The sequence below is a fragment of the Oxyura jamaicensis genome, chromosome 9 (genome assembly GCF_011077185.1).
Source record: "Oxyura jamaicensis isolate SHBP4307 breed ruddy duck chromosome 9, BPBGC_Ojam_1.0, whole genome shotgun sequence".
Classification (NCBI taxonomy): Eukaryota; Metazoa; Chordata; class Aves; order Anseriformes; family Anatidae; genus Oxyura; species Oxyura jamaicensis.
In genome coordinates, this window is record NC_048901.1 from 17,010,550 (window position 1) to 17,028,682 (window position 18,133).

An 18,133-nucleotide genomic window follows, 5' to 3' on the forward strand; every position below is an offset into this window, starting at 1 on the left:
GAGGAAAGGAAAGGAAAGGAAAGGAAAGGAAAGGAAAGGAAAGGAAAGGAAAGGAAAGGAAAGGAAAGGAAAGGAAAGGAAAGGAAAGGAAAGGAAAGGAAAGGAAAGAAAAGGAAAGGAAAGGAAAGGAAAGGAAAGGAAAGGAAAGGAAAGGAAAGGAAAGGAAAGGAAAGGAAAGGAAAGGAAAGGAAAGGAAAGGAAAGGAAAGGAAAGGAAAGGGGTTGCTACAATTAAATTGCCCTAGACTGCTTCTAAAGTCAGATACCATTTTTAAATTATAAAAAATTAAAATAAAATGGAAGAACAAAAGAATTCTGCTCATTTCCACTTACAGCACTTTCAGCAGGAAAGGGGTGCAGGGAACACAGTCAAAATGGCTTCTATGAAGCCTAGAAATAAATGTTTAAGAAGCACTTGGAGGACATACATTTATGAACGTAAAGACACAATGGATATTAATAGGCCATCATTTTTTTCTGCCTTAAAATCAGAGTTGTTTGGTGTGCAAGGGTGGCATTACTGTGCCACAAGCTGGTTTAGCTTCACTCTTCCTTGCTTCACAGGGAAAAGGGGAAAGCTGGAAGACAGGTGACTGGCTCCAGACACTCTGTGCTGGTCTCCAGCTTTAGGCTGTCTGGGTTCTGTATGTTGACCCAGCTACTGGTGTGGGGGGCTGCCTGGAAAAGCACTCTGTGGCACTCAGGCAGCTCTCGGCTGCCAGAAGAGTGGCTCTGCATTGCCCTCCTGCAGACAAGCACTGCACCAGGATTATTCAGAATTATGCTGACACCAAGGGAAGACCTGGGCTTTTATTTCTAACGGGGTTATTCAGAAGAGAAATGTGTTCCATGCCCATTTGAGTAATAACACAACTTTCTTTTTGAAAATAATTTCATGACTGTAAGAAGAAAACCAACTGCTTGCTGTCTGGTACTAGATGATCATTGGGTACTAGATGATCATTGCAAAGGCTGCAATATTTATTGTTTCTACGTGTTTATATTGCTTTAGGTTTACGGTCAATGTAAAGCAATTATCTACATTAATCAGTCAAGAAAAATTGCTCATCTGAATGCTTATGAGTGTGTGCTTCAGCCAGGTATGTCTTTATTTAATATGCTCACTTTAAAAAGGGACTGGAAAAATAGTTTGCCATATAGCAATAGTTTAAATTTTAATTGTGATTATGGCAGCACAGCATTTCCATTAGCTTTCAACCGACCTAATTTTCTCAGGTCAGTGATCATAAGACCAGTGCAGTCCTGCAGCACAAAGCAGTGCAGAGAATAACTGTTTTCAGCTCTGGGAAACCCTGCAGAGCTTCTATTTGGGCTTTTACCCTCTGGTCCAAAAAGCATTTTTATGGGTTTGCGAAGGGCAGGCAAGAACAGCAAGCCCGTTCTTACTGTCAGTAGGCTCTGCTTTTTTATGCAGTGTCCCTGCCTGCATTACAACATTTTTATGGGTTTGCAAATTCATGAAGTTTCAAAAGTGTTGAATGAATCCAACCACATATTGTTACTCCAGGAGACTGGAGGGCAAGCGGGCTGGGCTGGGAGCACATGTGTTTGGAGTGACCTACACTGTCAACATGCTCTACAGTTCTGAAAGCTTCTCCTTAATGACACTGTTTTGTTTGAATAAAAAGTTCCACGCAGATATATTTGGGCAGTATGTCCTGACTGCCCCGTTGATGACTGTCCAACTGAGCCCAAATATTTGGAGGCTGCTGTTCAAAGCCTTGGCAAGTTTAATGGAGAGAGTGAACAAACTCATTATTTCTCTGTCCTCAATGTCACAAGAGCTTCAATGCAGGTAAGCCAAAGCTCATATGACTTGCTTTAACCTTCGGGAAGTATGGATCCACGTGTTATACTTCCTGTGATTTGCTATGTTTTACAGACTGTGTAGAAGTTATATATGTTTAGCACAGAGATTACTCCCATGGAGGATTTTGGGAAATTTGCAAAAAGCATTCTCCTGTAAAACAGCAATACCCCAAAAATAACCTACTCCCTCCACACTTAGCAGGAGTTTTACATCCATTTCAAGGGCTGTAGGACTTTTTCTCTTTCTTGACACATGCACAAGGGCTAATTCCCATTGGTTTCTTATTAACAGTGGGTCATCGGTCCAGCATATTTTGTAGAGTTTGTAATTCAGGAGACATCCTGCTCCAAAAGTGACTCGATTGCTGACATCTCCAAGTGCAAGCCTCTTTCATCTGAATTAGCTGTAAGTATAAACAACTATTTTTCATATAATATGGTTTCTCGGCAAACATTTGTCCTGTTCCTTTGGTTCTCTGCAGACAAGAAACCCACAGGTCTTTCTATGGGTTGTAGCTTCAGCTTCCATATATACAAATTATTTCAGAATAGAAAAGACATTTCAGTAAAAGCTCCAAATTCCTACCTAGAAGTCCATGAAAAAAGGAAAAAAAAACACAACCAAACAAAAAACACTATCCAGAAAAAGGTGGGTAGCTTTACAAAAGAAACATTCTTCAGGCTTTCTTCCAAATAAACAGATACAAAGAATTGCAAGCAATATATAAAGATCCTTTTCACACTACAGTTGTGTCAGCTAGGGAAAACATTTAGGAATGATAGAAAAAAACAGAGGAGAAACTGAAAGACTAAATGGACATGCTGACAAGAGATTCTATTTCAAGTCCCATCTCAGCTGAGATCCCAGCCATGTTACCTACAGCCCAGCAAATATACAGCTGTTAGAAGAAACATCTTGTCATGGATTCTTCTGCTTGTATGATCTGAAATTATTTTTGCCTAAGAAATATCATTATGTTCTATTACGCCTTGCCTGCATGGGGATATTCTGCTAGAGCAGAGCTTAAGCATGCTGCTGTAGTTGGATCTTAAGTAGCCAGCTTATTTTTACTATTGTGCTACCTAACCCTCCTTTACAAACATAAAGCCTTTTTCAAATGCTGCCTTTCTTTGTAAGCTTGCCAATCCCAAAATAAAAGTGCCCAAGCTTCTTATCCCTTCAAATACGTGTAGAAGCTATAACTACTCAGCCTTTCTTAATCATCTATTTTACAAGATAAGACCTCAATATCAGTGCTACAATGTGAAAATAATACTTGCATTTTCTTCTTCCAGAAAATGGGTTTCTGCAAAGGCTCTGTAGTAAATAGTGACTTGGAAGACAAACGATCTGTCACAGTATCTTGTGAAATCTACAGTCCTCAGGTATTTCTTTATCTAATCTTAATACTGTAAGACTAACACTCCTTTGCAAAACAAGAATCGAACTCTTGAAAGCCCAGCAATTTTTAAGTTTTCTTCTTCACAAAGATATGGGCTTCAAGAAAGTGAAAAGGCCAAATCAGGAAAAAATCTCTCTTGTGATAAAGCAGACTTGCTAGGTGGATAAAAATGTAAGAGAGTAAGTATAGAGTCAATCACACAAACTGTGTTCAGAACGCTCTACAAAGAAATAGTAATAAATAGCAAAGGGAATCCAAAGTGTAGTAACTGTGTAGTTACCCAGGATTCATAAGAGGTAGTTCCATCTGTCTGTCCTTGGAGCTTCTGTTCTGCAGCTGGTCTCTGAAGACTGAAAATGCGGCAGATCCTTAGTATGAAGGGTGACCTTTTTCGTATCTGAAAAAAAAATGTAACAGCTTCAATATAAGTGATGTTTATTGCCTGTTTTTTAGGATCCCGTCACTGAAGAAGAAAACCAACAAACTAACCAGCAACCTGGAGAATCCAGCCAGAATCAACAACTAGCTTCCCCTTCAGAAACCAATCCTTTCTCCTTACATCTACAAAAAACAGTGGGCTGGGTTAAAATTCTCCCTCCTTCAACTGAGGACATCTCTCCCCATAACCTACCCGAAAGTCAAAATGAACATAAAAATAGAAAGACAGTTCTTGCTACAGCTGTAGGATCTACATCCAGTCTGCCAGCCCCTGACGGAGAAAAGACTCAAGAAGACAAACCAGACTTGACGAAACCAGTCACTGCACCAATTATTCTCCCCTTCCCCGAAGAACTTTCTCTCTCAGAATCATGCCCAGGAGAAGCAAAGGAGATAAATTCCATCCTACATGCTCTGCTGACTAGAAAGCCTGCCAATGTCTAGTCAGCAGCCAGTCCCCTTAACCACCTGCCACAAAATAACAGCCACAGTGGCTACGTGGTCTTCCCATTTATGTAACATCTTTAAAGAAATAAATTGCTTATCACAATCTTCATCTTTGGAGTTCTCAGTTCTCTTTGGAACAGCCCCAGCTGTGCTCTCACTGCGATGACCCTGAGCCCCAGCAGCCAAACCTGTGGGATAGGGATGCTCTCAGGGCCCTTACACAATCACACTCTGCATAACGGTGTATAAACAGGGAACAGGACTTCCGCATTGTTTAGCATTAAAAGCTAGTGTTTTTTTTCATTACGTTATAGGTCAATCTCTTATAATTACCCTTATTATACCTATATAACTATTATATATAACATTATAATATATCACGCCATCTTACTATACAATTCATTTTATTATATGATACATATTACATCGCATTTTATTATATAACCTTATAATTAATCCTATTTATTTCCCAAAGAAATCAAGGACAAAGCTCCCTGGTTTGAACAGAACCTTACTTTTACTTCTGCAGTTAATTTTGCAAGAATTGTACATTTTCTACCGTGTGTTCATAGTGTTTCTATTTCATCCATAAAAAATACATGAGCCCTTGTCAAGAAAATGATCGGTGTCACAATGAACAGCACAGAACAACAAAAAGAAAAAAAGAACAAACTATCTGTAAACAATAGATGACTCAGGGAATTATGTTATAAATTACCTAATTTGATGCCTTTCTTCAATATGACTGCCCATTTGAAAAACTAAACAGCATTGTAAGTAATGAATGGGGGTGGGATTTGGAACACAGCAATGATGTGAGTATTATTTTTTAACTGATGAGATGTATTTCCCATGTCTTTGGTTATTTACACAGCATTTATTTCACCTCTTTTTTCAACCCTCCAGAAGAAAATCTGAATTATTATAATGAAACATTATAAAAGCATAAACAAAAGAAATATCCTACTGCATCAGAAGAGTGGTTCATCCAACCCACTATTCCTCTCTCACTGTGGCAAAATGATTGTGGTTCGGAGAAGCATATAAGCCTGCCCCCTTTCTGCAATCTATTCCCCTTGTACTTTTCCAGCATCCAGAATCATTGTACTAGGGATTTTAAAGAGTACTTCTCTGCTTAGACCTAGTATCCACTTGTACCTGCTTTCCAAGTTCCTTTTGGAACTTTTTTGGTGCATGCTGTTGGAGCATGGACCTGCTGTCCATGTGTGTCCATGAACTTTTCTAAACCATTTCTGACCCTGCTGATACTGTTTGTCTCCACATCTGTGGCAAAGAGTTCCAGAAGTTTACTACTACTGCATAGAGACATACTAATTTTATCTGTTTTAAACTGATTCACACCAGTGTTAAGTGCCCATCACCATCATATTATAAGATACCACATTTGGCTTACGTACTACCAGAGAAATGTTAAGTGAATTCTGAACTAACTATAAAAGAAAGCCACTACTTTGGCTCTGTGCATTCTTGAATGTGATTTCTCAGATTACAGACATGCTAAAAGTTGCCTTTCATTGAATAAGAATTAATTCAATGAGGGTTAAGGGTGATTGCCCACAGTATTTCTTAGCGTTTTTCACAAAAATAAGTCAAAGAAAACTTCAAAGTCAAACGTGTAAACCTAAGTCAATTATCCAGGTAGCACCTTTTTCTGTAAGGAGCTGATCCAATCTCTCACACCAACATGGATTTGGAAAATTTATTTGAATCTGACCTTGTCATTTTGGGCTCATGCTGACTTTTTGTATTTTCTTATTCAGAGGTTGAATTTTGCATTGAAAACTCAGCTGCTCCCTGACAAAGTCATTACTGCCATTTAAGAATGTCTTGAGCGATCCTAAATAAAACATTTTGAATAAAATAAGACAATATCTTCTCCTTTCTGCTTTGTAGAGAATATTGAGATATCCTGCAAAAGGTATGAATATTACTATGCACTGAATTATTTTAATAAATACTAAAAAATTATCAGCAATTCCCTAAGTAAGTCTTTTGAAAGCTACTACAGCCAAAGAGCACATAAAACTACTTAGATTGAGTGCAAAGTTAGATTTATATCACTCCATACCATGCCTCAATTATGCTGGTATTAAGCCAGCCAATCCTATTCTGTGTACTGTTCTGAAACGTTGTAAAGCTGATGGAAGTCTGCTCAAAATTTTCCCAGTCTGGAGGAGTAGCAGGTACTTACATAAAAGCTGTAGACCACCTGCTTGCAAGGGCACATTGGGCTACAACCCTTCTCCAAATGTGAGTCACCTTCTTGTTTCCCTTTCACTGGTTCTCTCCTCATTAAGGATCTACAAAAACAAGGATACGGATATAGCCATCATATGACCACCAATATCTCAGCCTATTTTCATTTCAACTATTTTCACAGTAAACAGAAAACCAAGATTGCAGAATACCTGCATACATAAACTGGACCTCCTTAATTACAGGCTCATCAGCATGTTGTTAGAAGCTAAATATTCTTCATAGTAAAACACGATTGCACAATGCCTGCTTAAAGAATCACAAACATCCTCCCTTTGATGGATGGTCCAGAAAGCACTGTAAGGCCTACTTTCCTCAAAATCTGCTCAATCACTATGTAATCATTTACTTACTGTTTGTAAACATTAATCCAGGGCCAAGGTAATGGCCTTGTGACACAACACTTAAATTTATATAAAACCATGCCCTTTTAGCATTCATTTATAACTTCTGCAGAGCACTCTGATTCAAAAGCAGGCTACTGCCTTTATCAGGGCATGGGCAGTGGTGACCTAACACCACAAGCAAAATGCTGCCTCTAGCTTCATTTTTTTTCCTAACACTACTGCAGTGCTACAATGCCCAAAGCAAAACAAGCATTACACCCGCTGACTGTGAGACCATCGAAACAGATGCAGGAGTGGCCCTGGATTTGGTCAACAGACATCGCAGAGAAGGCTATGTTTTTGGTCTGTTCCGTGTTGCTGATGCACACGAACTACGTACAGTAAGTATCAGTTAAAAAGCTGATTTATACAGGATGGTGATTTTAAAATAATGAGACAGATCATTAAAAGCTGATAATTATTGTTTTTAACAGAGCGATGCTGATGTAATTCAATGAATCAGTTGTGATTTGCGCTATCACAGTATTAATTTGTGCATGATTTATTGTATGTAAGCTTGATTTCAAAGGATGCTGACTGCTCTCGATTTTCTTGGCTGACCAGATGTTAGCACAGGAGATGCTCTGAACAGCTTTATATAATACTTGAAATTAATCTGTCTGCTCTGTTGTCAGGTCTCAAATGTTATGTTCATAATTTATACTCAGAGGGTTTCTTTAATCTGCAAATGTTTAACATTAATTATATTGATGTATACTTCAGGACAGGTATTTTGTTTTTAACTTAATTTTGGAGATTGCTGGGTAACTGGAGAGAATGGAGAAAAGTTGAGCAAGACAGAGGAGATGAAAATACCGCTCTGCAAAAAGGGGAAGGGCTGGATAGAGAGCCTACATCTCCCACTTCATAGGTTCTTTCCTATTTCTACTTCCTAGAGAGTATACATGAGCCTTTCTCAGTCATTGCCTGCCTAAATGCCAAAGCAAATCAATACCCAAAAAAGCAACAGAACACAAAATTTCTTTACTTTAACTATTAGATAAAAGAGATCGAGGAAACGCAAATTTACTGGTACACTTGGCTACCTTTGAACTGCTTGGGTTGTCAACAGCAATCTACACATCTGCAATGTTCATGAGGTATATTACACACCTCTCTATGGCAACCAAAAAAAATTTAAAAAAAAAAAAATTTTGATGGAGCTGCTTAAAGGTAACTGCCTGCTAAGATGAGAAAAAGCTCAAAAAGAGACTGAAGACCCAGATTGCCAGAAGTTTTCAGGTACACTTTCAAAAATAAAATAAAAAAAAAAAAATGCAAACCAGATAGAACGTTCTGTTTTTCAAAGACAAGGATGCTATGTGATACTATTTGATTTTTATGCAATAGCCAGATGGTTGAAGAGCTCATCTAGGATGCAAACAGTCTTCTTCAGCATAGAGAAATCCCAAATTATTGGGATTGGGATTTATAAAATAAAATATTGTCCCTTATCAGAGAACAATCATGTGGCTAGCAGGCAGGACAGGGGCCAGGACAGCTATGGTTCTGCTTTCCTGGTTCTGCCACACGTCTTTGTGCAAATCACCCAGCCTTTAATTTTAAAATATAGATGTTGCTAAGCCACATGCACACTGCAAAACCAGTGTTTAACATGACATTGGTGGATACTCAGTAATAAAAAAATTACACTAGACTGCAGGAATTCTTTCCCAAGGTCTTGTCTATATAGAAACACCCTGAAAGAGGAATCTGAATGGATGAAATTTCATAGCACCTGAGGACACTTATTCACAGTGAAGGGCTTTGCATCATTTTATCTAAACGATAAAATGAAATATGTCTGTTTTCATTCTGAATGTCCATACAGGGGTTGCTTGAAGTTTACATAATTCATTCCAAATGTGAATTGAGATTCCTTTCCCCGCAGACAAATACCATACTGTTTCTGTGGACCACAGTTAATTCTTAATATCACATTCCATTACACTGGCAGTCAAATCATTATTCCCCATCCTACTTGCTCCAGAAACAAAACATACTAGAAGAATTTCAGAGCTAAGGTTCCTGACTTTACGGAGATTATTACAGTTTTGTTGTATCACTCCCTGAATAAACAGGGCAGGAAACAAAATTCAGAAATAACATCTGGTCACTGAGGTCATCTGAAGTGGATGTAGTTGTAAAACAGGCTGTCTAGACCACAGGTTTGCTAATAGATCAATGTGCTCAATGTAAAAATCAGGAGGGAATGACAACTTTTCAACGTTACCATTTTCCATACGTGCTGGATGCCAGGTTAAAAACAGACCCTTCTCATAGGTTCTGCACAGAAGATTGAGAGATAACAGCCATAAACTGCATTAAGGGAAATTCTGACTTGATATAAGGCCACACAAAAAATCAGAGAGCAAGCAGTTAAGTACTGGAACTGCCCAGAGAGGCTGTAGAACATCTGTCTTGTTGATATATTGATCTCAGCTGGACAAGGATGATCTAACTTTCATCTAATTTTGAACTTAGCTTTGCCTTGAACGAGTGGCTGCACAAGATGACCTCCAAAGATGCCTTCCAGCCTAAACCATTCTATGATTCTATCCTTGTCAGCTCAGAAAAACTTCAGTACAGAACTGGGAAAGCTACATTAAAGATGAAACTTACATACTTATAAAAAGGTTTCTTTCAGACCAAGCTTCTTGTGTGTATACATATAATTATTATAATATATAAATGTATTTTTTTATCCATACTTCTCTTCCAGGGAAATTCATCAGTTCTTTTCTTAACTTTGGATGTGCTGGAAACCGAATGCCCTGTGTTATCTGGAAGACATTGGGAGTCTTGTGAATACGGTGACGTCTATTCCATGGCAAGTAACAGCACCCAGGCAGACTCATACGTCAATATTGCATTAATTTGATCTTCACCTGAACTGCCCAGAAATTCATGTGCTACTACATATCTAAGTGAAGGCTAGGCTTTAATATGGCTCACTGTAAAATAACATCTATTGGATTCTAGTTGTAAAACATCAGCTAAAGGTTTGGAACAGGGGTGACTCATCAAATAAGCACAACTGTGTTTAATTAGTTGTCTTACAGGAGCTACACTCCCTTTTTCCACTGCTGGTAACAGAAGTGATGTTTTGAGAATAAATTGCTAACAACTAAAGGGCACTAGAAATGATTTTTTTAAACTCATATTCCTAGTATAGAAGCCAGAAATGCCTATGTTGGTCAGTTGTATGCTGTAGTGTTTGTGGCATGATAATGTAAAGCATGGGCAGTGTCGGTACACATAAGGTACGTAGCAGTCTCTGTCCTTATTTGTTGCTGTACAGGGATGCCGTCTGGGCTGGGAACTACCTGTGCAAACTTTATTTAAACAGGAGAGTGGTGATACGACCACACAGGACAAAGAAGGAAGGCCATGAGGAGAGAAGAGAAAAGAAGTCATTTACTCTTTTTATTAAGAGAAAATGAATGGGAGAAAAGGTTCATCCACTCTTTGATAAAGATTTATATAACCTTTGAGTATCCCAAGTTCCCCTGCTAGCTGGTATTATCTTACTGTAAATAAGTCTTAGAATGACTGAGAAGGCTCTATTAGTTTTCCCTGGTCTCCTCAGTCAGGCGAACTGAAAATTAAAATAAAGTGTTTTGTTGGAGACTTGTACCTAAACACAGTCCTTGAATGGTACTAGATCAAACATTCCATTAACAACGACATCTGTTATTCTTAGAAATGCTGAACGTTAGAAGGAGGCATCCTTTCTACAATCAACTATATCCAATTAAATCCAATGAAAATAACGTCACGGTCACATATTCTTTTCCCCCCCTCAGGACTTCGGGCAGTGTAAGATTACCATGTATACGAGCCAGCTGTTCAAGAAACCTCACCTACACGGATTTAATTGTACACTAAGTCCAGGTAAAATAACCACTGTTGGAAGCTAACACATCCCTCAAAGCAACCTTAGCACTGAAGGGCAAGTCTGTCTACTACTAGTGGATGGTAACCATCACAGATTACCTCATCTGCTTACAATTCAGATTTTAGATTATTTCAATAGTATGTTAAGAATGAGTAACTGAATTAAGAGTACCCTACTCTTCTAAAGCTGACTTTATCGATGTCAGATGATAACATCACTCCAGTCCACCAAAACTTGATAACGAGCATCAGAAAAAATTGAACCTGGAAAGAAGGCCCATTTGAAGTGGTTAAATTCTAAAGCCAAGCTAGAAGGTGTATAAGAATATTCTTTTTCACAGTTGTCTTTTCTTCACGTGACAGGAGAAACCTGTATTTGTAGCATGAGAGATATAGGTATTTCACCTCCAAGGAAACTCTTGGTATTTCAGCTTCTTATTATGAGGTCACATTAAAGATAAGTACAGAGATTTTACTCCCAGGAGTATCTATTGCAATATTACTAACTTCTGTTTTCACAGTTCCTCCCAATTTAATAGAGTGCAAAGATTGTCTTGTAAAAGGTGAAGTCTTAGAAGTCACCGAGCAACATAAAGATATGGCTGCAAAGGCCCTGAAAAAATTCAACAGTGAGAGCAACCACACAAACTACTTCAATGTCATCAAAGTTGAAAAGGTTTTAAAGACGGTAAGTGGCATTTTGTCCTAGAACTACTTATAAATGACATTTTGGGAGCAGATCCAAAACCATGAGCCCAGAGCTCAAATCCTTTTAGGATCAGAAATACTGCATGTAACCTCTCAGCATAAGTAATCTGCTTAAAATTGAAGGTCCTACTTCTGCAAAGTCTTATCAACTTAATTTAGACATGTGAAAGCAAAAGGATTTCTCATCTGCTGAAAACCATGGCAGTGGGATGGCATTCTAAATGCCTGCCTACTTTGGGTGCATTTTTTTTTATTTTGCATGCCTATTTACCTAACACATTATAACATACAAGAGTTTATTTACTACGAACCATAGTTCGTCAAGATGTACAGTCATGTGCGTTATCACAGTCATACGTTCTGTCAGACGAAGCCAGACAACTTTTTACTATTAGAATATTTAGCACACGGGTGCAACGCTAAGTGGAACACGTTCAGAATGATTTTGGCTGCCGCAGAACAAAGCAGCACTCTGAGAACTCTGAAGGACTGGAGGTAAATGTGTATCTGTGCTGTACCTCCTGAGGAACTACTGGCTCTGGTAAATAACTCCTCCACCTCTGAGTGATGTTGACACAAAGACTTACCCTTTGGGAGCTTAGAAGCGTAACTCTTGCACCATCACAATTTTTTTTACTGGAGACCTTCACTTAAACAGCAGAGGATCATTCTGTACAAGTGTATCAGTTCAGGACACCTCTGTAATGAGGTCCCATGGCCCCTTCCACAATACATGTTGTTCCTAGAAGCTGCCCAAATTAAAGCATGCCAACCCCACCTCCCTGCAGCTTGCAATGTTACTCATGTTGTCCCTTGCAGGAGTTATTCCTACTCACGTTCAGCCCGTGGCTGTTTTCCATTTACCTGGATTTAGCTTTTTTTCCCTTTTATTTATTTTTTTTACTTTGTCTTCACACTTCTCCATCTTCAGCTACAGTGAGAATTCTGATTGTTCCACTAGATACTACCTAGATTGCACCACCTGGAAACTAGTTAGTTTGAAGTTTGATTAAAAAGTATACCACAGAGTATGTGCAACTACTAAAAATTCAGTTAAACCAGTGAAACTTGAGTGCATGCATGCTATGGGCACCTTCAATGCAGACTTGAAATAAACTACTACTGCAGTTGAAACTTAAAGTGAAGCATCTCTTTATGGATTCTAGCAGGTTCACAAAGGCCTTCTGTTCTTATGGAGCAATGCCTTCTCTACGAATAATGCCACTGACATTAGAGAAAGCAAAAACCTCACAGAAACTGGCAGAATTTCATCCCAGATTAACATCAGCACTATAGTACTATGCACTTCCATCACTGGAACGGGGTGGTTGCCATTTTAGTTGGAGCAGCTGTTCAATTTAGGGAGAAGACTCTACGGGCTCTACTTCCTAAAAACACAGGCTGAAAAGTAAGAGATTTTATAATGCACACATGCCAGACAAAGAAACAAAGCAACCATTTCCTGGAACTCCTATAAAGGACTGAGGAAAGTGAGGTATAAATTATCTAATCCATATTCCTTACCGAATACACTTATACATATGAACCTTTGAACAGCACAGGTAATGAATGCATGATGTAGACAGGATTTTGATAGAAGTGTATAGTTGCTTTTAAAATTACAGGACTTTTTTTTTTTTAAGAAAAAAGAAAAACCACCTGTAGCACTTTTTCTTTGATTTCTGTTCCAGACTGACTCCAATGAAGTTCACATTTTAGGATTCTCTATAAAAGAGACCAACTGCTCCAAAGGTGTGCAACAGACAGAGGAGCCACTGGAATGTGACTTTGTGGATAACTGGCATGCTGTGAGTAAAGTCTTTGAATGAAAAATTATAGAAGGGCCGGGGCCAGGAAGATCTTCCCACAATGATTCCAAATGTTTCTTATAAGCATGCACCCAAACTCAAAATTCAGAACCAGCATATCAAAGTCCAGATCCTGATTTCATAGCTACTCATTCTTCTCTAATGAGCCAATCTTAAATCTACATGTAACTGGAGTTGCATATTTCAGATCTAGAGCTCAGGTCTTCTCTTTGGATCTGGCTTTCACCTTCAAACTGTGGCCATTCCCTAGTAAATTATGCATGCTATTTTCATAAAAACATTTACACTAACATGACTCATAGATTTTGAATGAAATATATGCACTGTGCCATCCCAGTGAGCCCAGGATTACTTTTTTCTCCTCTGCTGCAGGGGAACAGAGGGTGGAATAATTCAGGCCTATCTACAGATAATTATCGAAGTCCTCTCTTTGCCCAACCTTCCCTTTACAATAACAGTCAACAGCAAATAAAGTACTAGGCAGCAGCAACAAACCAAAATAAATTATTCCACAGAAATGAAATGGAACGAATGAAAGAAAAATATGGAAAAAATAAAACCTGCAGAACCGATGGGGTTTTTTTGTAGATCCATTTCCTTCTCTGGCTCCTTATACTCAACAAGACTGGAAAAGATTGTGAATAAACTGGTGGCAGTACTAAAAGCTCACTAGAACGAAGCCCAAGCCAGACAGCCAGAGGTTTTGAATTCTGTTCTCAGTGCTGACACCACTGCTGTGTGTGTAAAACGTTATTAACATTTGTAATCACTGGTCAAAATAGGCTACTAATGGCCCTAGCATGTACTGAGATAAAGCAGCTGCTAGAGAAAGCATGCACAGATTATTTTCTCTCATTGATAATAATGATTGTGATATTTCTATAATGACAACGTTTGTTATCATTTCCTGAGTTCCGCGCTCTTTCCACACGAGCAGTTCTATGCACGATGACTGGACAGCAGGGGAAAGTCACTGCAAATGGGATGCTGAGGGAAGTAATGCTGAGAGATTACAACAAATTACTTCTCAGAAATAAATAGAGAAAAAAGCTCTACATTGAGTTTCATCTCAAACAGCATAGCTCCACAGTGTCTGGTTTTGAGGACTTTGAGCAAAATTTCTGAATAGCCCGATCTGAACAGATGTTTGACAGAAAGGAATAAAAATCAGCCTGTGTAGATATTAGCAGATGACTAATTTTTACAGACATCAAAAGAGAAGTAAGCTGGAGAGTGACAGCCCTCTAGATGCATATGAGGAAGTGGTCTTCACAGTCAAGAACACTCAAAAATTAAATGTATTTTGTTCATTTTTAACAGGGCAAGTATCATTGGCCAGAAAGCTCAGGATCTAACTTAGATAAACATACTCAGGTATCAAAGGAAGTAGCTTAACTTTTAAAACGTTGACCTTTCAGTGGCTTCTATTATCTCCATCACCAGAACCCAGATATGCATTGTTTTTTCTTTTGTTTTGCTTAGCACAAGGGATTCTGCAAGGCACGAATCGTCAGTGATTCAGAAGCTCCCGACGGAACAGATATAAGCTGTGAACTCTACCATCCCTGGGTATGTACTGAATTACTGAAACGTCTCTGGCTATTTCCTAATGCAGGCTGTTGCAACCTCAGTCCAGCCTGACAGAAGAAAGGTTGCAAAGGTTGTTTATGCCCCATTATTACTCCCCGGGTGTGATGCAGCATGCGAGGACGGACTGGCTTTTGACTACTAGGTCAATCAGAGGATTAATTAGCATCGAGCTGTCCCCACTGCTTCCTCTGAAAGTGTCTTCACTCTAATCATACTCCTTAGTTAAAGTGAGTAGAGATTTACTACTTCAAAGGGAATTTTAGAAAGCCAGAGGAAGGGAAATGATCTTTATTATATGTGTTCTGCATTCGGTCTCTTCCCCCAAGCACCAGGTGATAAGACAAGAGGAAATGGCCTCAAGTTGTGCCAGGGGAGGTTTAGGTTGGATATTAGGTAAAAATCCTTCACTGAAAGGGTTGTGAGGCTTTAGAAGAGGCTGCCCAGGGAAGTGGTTGAGTCACCATCCCTGCAGGTATTCAAAGGACGTGTAGCTGTGGTGCCTGGGGACATGCTTTAGTGCTGGGCTTGGCAGTGCTAGGTTAACAGTTGGACTCAGTCTTAGAGGTCTTGTCCAACCTAAATGATTTTGTGATTCTATGACTCTATATTTGGTGTTCCAGTGTATATTACAACAGCTAATCCAGTGTGGCTTTTATTTCGCTTTGATCCACTACAGATTTTGCTGACTTGGTTAGATCATTCCATTTTGTTATGGTATAGTATTTCCAGATGCTTTTCAGTAATTCAGCATTTTATCATCTACTCCTTCTCATATATCCTGAAAAAAATACAGCTTTTCTTTTCCTTACAAATCACTGGAACTGTAAATGTAAACCTATTAACTCCCACCTCTCTGTCACCACTTTCTTCTGTTCTCTTAACATCTCACTTAATACTCCCTGGTGTTTTTATAAACAGCACCATCACCACGGACAAAGATGCAGACATTCACGTCCGGGTTGGCCACACAGACATCCCCACCATCATTCTGGTCACAGACATCGCCACAGGGACAGACGCCCACCACCTTTTCAATCCAAACCTGAAGACACTGAGCAGAGCCACGGTTTCAACGAAGAACAGGAAGACAGCCATGAAGAATCTCCTCCCTACCACGGTAGACGACATAACCGCCCTCGCCCACCACACCATGGTCCTCCACCTCCTCCTCAAGAGGACCTAGGTCATCCCCCTCCTCCCTACGATGAACAACATAGTCCTGCTCCTCCCCAAGATGAAATAGATCAGTCCCCTTCTCCTCTTCCTCCCAATGATGAACAACATAGTCCTCCTCTTCCTCCCCATCATGGACCCCACTGTCCTCCTCCCCCTCCTCATGGACCACATCACCCACATCCTCCTCACCATCATGGACCCCACTGTCCCCCTCCTCCTCATGGACCACATCACCCACATCCTCCTCACCATCACGGACCACACTGTCCTCCTCCTCCTCCTCCCCCTCCTCATGGGCCAGATCACCCACATCCTCCTCACCATCATGGACCACACTGTCCTCCTCCTCCAGGACACCATCCTCATCCTCATCATCACTACCACAGACATCACTGCAACAAGACAGGCCCGTCAGGAAAGTACTTCCCATTCCAGATAACAGGAGCTATCTATCGCATTCCAGTTCTAAACGCGCAGGATTCTCTCACAGCTCCCAGTCCAAAATTTCCTGAGCTATCCCACCTGAGCCCTCAATCCCCCAGCACCGATGAAGGTACTTCCTTCACTGACTCAAGTCAAAAGGAGATGCCAAAAACTCTAGATTTTCCAGATCACCATTCACAATTGGAGTCATGCCCAGGAAAACCCAAACTCGATCTTCCCCAACTTTTGCCTTTGTTTCCACATAGCTCCATAGCACAAACTTCTTCTCCGTGACCCCAGAGAAAGTTCCTGACTTGAGGACTGTAGGGCCAATGACAGGTGTACAACAAATTAAAATAGCATGTGGTGAAGGGGGAAAAGAATACACCTTGCAAGGAGGAGACACACTGAAAATAATGATCATTGCAACCTGCTTCTTGATCCCAGGTATCTCAGACTCCCCTGTAACTGAAAGGTTCAATAGAATGTGCTTGGGTTCCAACCTCACCTGCAAACGGTGCTCCTTTAGTTCTAACAAAGAAAATTCCCTAACACTGAAAACTACCAATCTGCATTTCCTCTTAGTTCCTAATTATAATGTACTTCTCTGAGGACATCTGACCACCTACCATTAAAAATAAAAAAGATCCATGGTACTACATTCATTCACGCTTTCTAAGGATCTAAAGAAAATAAAATCATGTAAGCATTTTTTTTCTTGGCAATTGTCTCTTTTGTCACTGTGGCTGTTTAGCTGCAGTCAGCACCCGTGAGGCATACGCTAGCATAAATTGACTAATTGCAGCTGGGTTACCAGGTTATCTAGAAAAGGGTTGAGACTCGTTAATGACTTGTGTTGTAACACTGCAGAGGCCTGCACAGGTGCTTTCATTGCTGCAGTTACTGGTAGAGATATCAGAAATGCTGCATTCAAGGACAGCCCTTTTCAAACAGTTCATAATTGCTCTCAGGGGAGGGGAAAAGCAGAACCAGGTAATAACTCTTTCAGGTGAATGTCTTCTTTATCATTGAACATTTCCACTGGAAGCTGGGTTGGGAGAAGCAGGAAGAAAGGGTACTGATGTCTCTTTATACTGAAGCCCCCATCAGGATGAAGACAATTCAGACATTCCTGGGACACCAAATAGTTCAGATCTGCTATATCACAAGCAAGAACATGGGGCTAATTAAAACAAACAAAAACCAATGTTGCTCTTTAAAATATCTTGTTAATAGCATGACGTAAAATAAAGACTGAGAGGTACATTGAAGAAAAAGAAACAAAATGGGGACAGCATTTTGTGTAACTGAGTAAAAGTCATCCATCGTTTTATAAACGCATTATAATGTACAAACACCCGTATTTATGGCAGAGCTCATCTGCAAGTCTCTGAAGTACAATTTCTTTAACCCAAACTTCTGGTGAGAGCCAGGTAGAAAGCAGGATCTGAGGCATTCCCAAAGTGTGCACAGATTCAAAGACTGACTAAACCATGGTCCAATGATAGCCTCCACACGATGGCAAAGACAGCCACTTCCAAAAGCAGGGGGAAGGATGCGGGTTATCAGCTGCTGTTGAAGAGTTATGTGACCTTTAATGATGTGCATCTGTCCAAAGACTTTTTTTCAATTATGTTCTGACTTCTCAGAACTATTGCAGTCTGAGCACTAAACACCTATAAAATTTACAGTGCTGTTGTCTAGAGCTAGAACTTCATTACCTTTGCGAC

At 39.7% G+C, this 18,133-nt stretch overlaps 2 protein-coding genes across 4 annotated transcripts in view; both read left to right on the forward strand.

Moving 5' to 3' along the window:
- The window catches only part of FETUB (fetuin B), a 10,146-nt gene extending 5,920 nt beyond the window's left edge, over window positions 1–4,226 (forward strand). Inside the window, exons 3-7 of the mRNA XM_035335157.1 lie at window positions 1,012–1,099; window positions 1,649–1,815; window positions 2,122–2,235; window positions 3,126–3,215; window positions 3,686–4,226. Of these exons, the coding sequence (XP_035191048.1) occupies window positions 1,012–1,099; window positions 1,649–1,815; window positions 2,122–2,235; window positions 3,126–3,215; window positions 3,686–4,114 (888 nt within the window). The 3' untranslated portion in view covers window positions 4,115–4,226. The remainder of the gene's footprint in view (window positions 1–1,011; window positions 1,100–1,648; window positions 1,816–2,121; window positions 2,236–3,125; window positions 3,216–3,685) is intronic.
- A 2,597-nt stretch (window positions 4,227–6,823) lies between these two features.
- HRG (histidine rich glycoprotein) lies at window positions 6,824–17,124 on the forward strand. Of its 3 annotated transcripts, XM_035335155.1 has the most exons (8): window positions 6,824–7,121; window positions 9,503–9,610; window positions 10,587–10,674; window positions 11,199–11,365; window positions 13,077–13,193; window positions 14,697–14,783; window positions 15,723–16,186; window positions 16,259–17,124. In XM_035335155.1, exons 1-8 carry the CDS (start codon window positions 6,924–6,926, stop codon window positions 16,695–16,697), a joined length of 1,668 nt encoding a protein of 555 aa, XP_035191046.1. In that variant the 5' UTR covers window positions 6,824–6,923; the 3' UTR covers window positions 16,698–17,124. The 3 variants fall into 3 exon arrangements, with proteins under 3 accessions (XP_035191046.1, XP_035191044.1, XP_035191045.1); XM_035335153.1 differs by having other exon boundaries at window positions 15,723–17,124; XM_035335154.1 differs by having other exon boundaries at window positions 15,726–17,124.
- The last annotated feature ends 1,009 nt before the right edge of the window (window positions 17,125–18,133 follow it).

Bases quoted from the DNA above. Each gene is read 5' to 3' on its own strand.
- HRG (XM_035335153.1), top strand. From the start codon at position 6,924: ATGCTGCCTCTAGCTTCATTTTTTTTCCTAACACTACTGCAGTGCTAC. The intron at 7,122-9,502 runs GTAAGTATCAGT...CTTCTCTTCCAG, and splicing joins ATGCACACGAACTACGTACA to GGAAATTCATCAGTTCTTTT. The intron at 13,194-14,696 runs GTGAGTAAAGTC...TGTTTTGCTTAG, and splicing joins TTGTGGATAACTGGCATGCT to CACAAGGGATTCTGCAAGGC.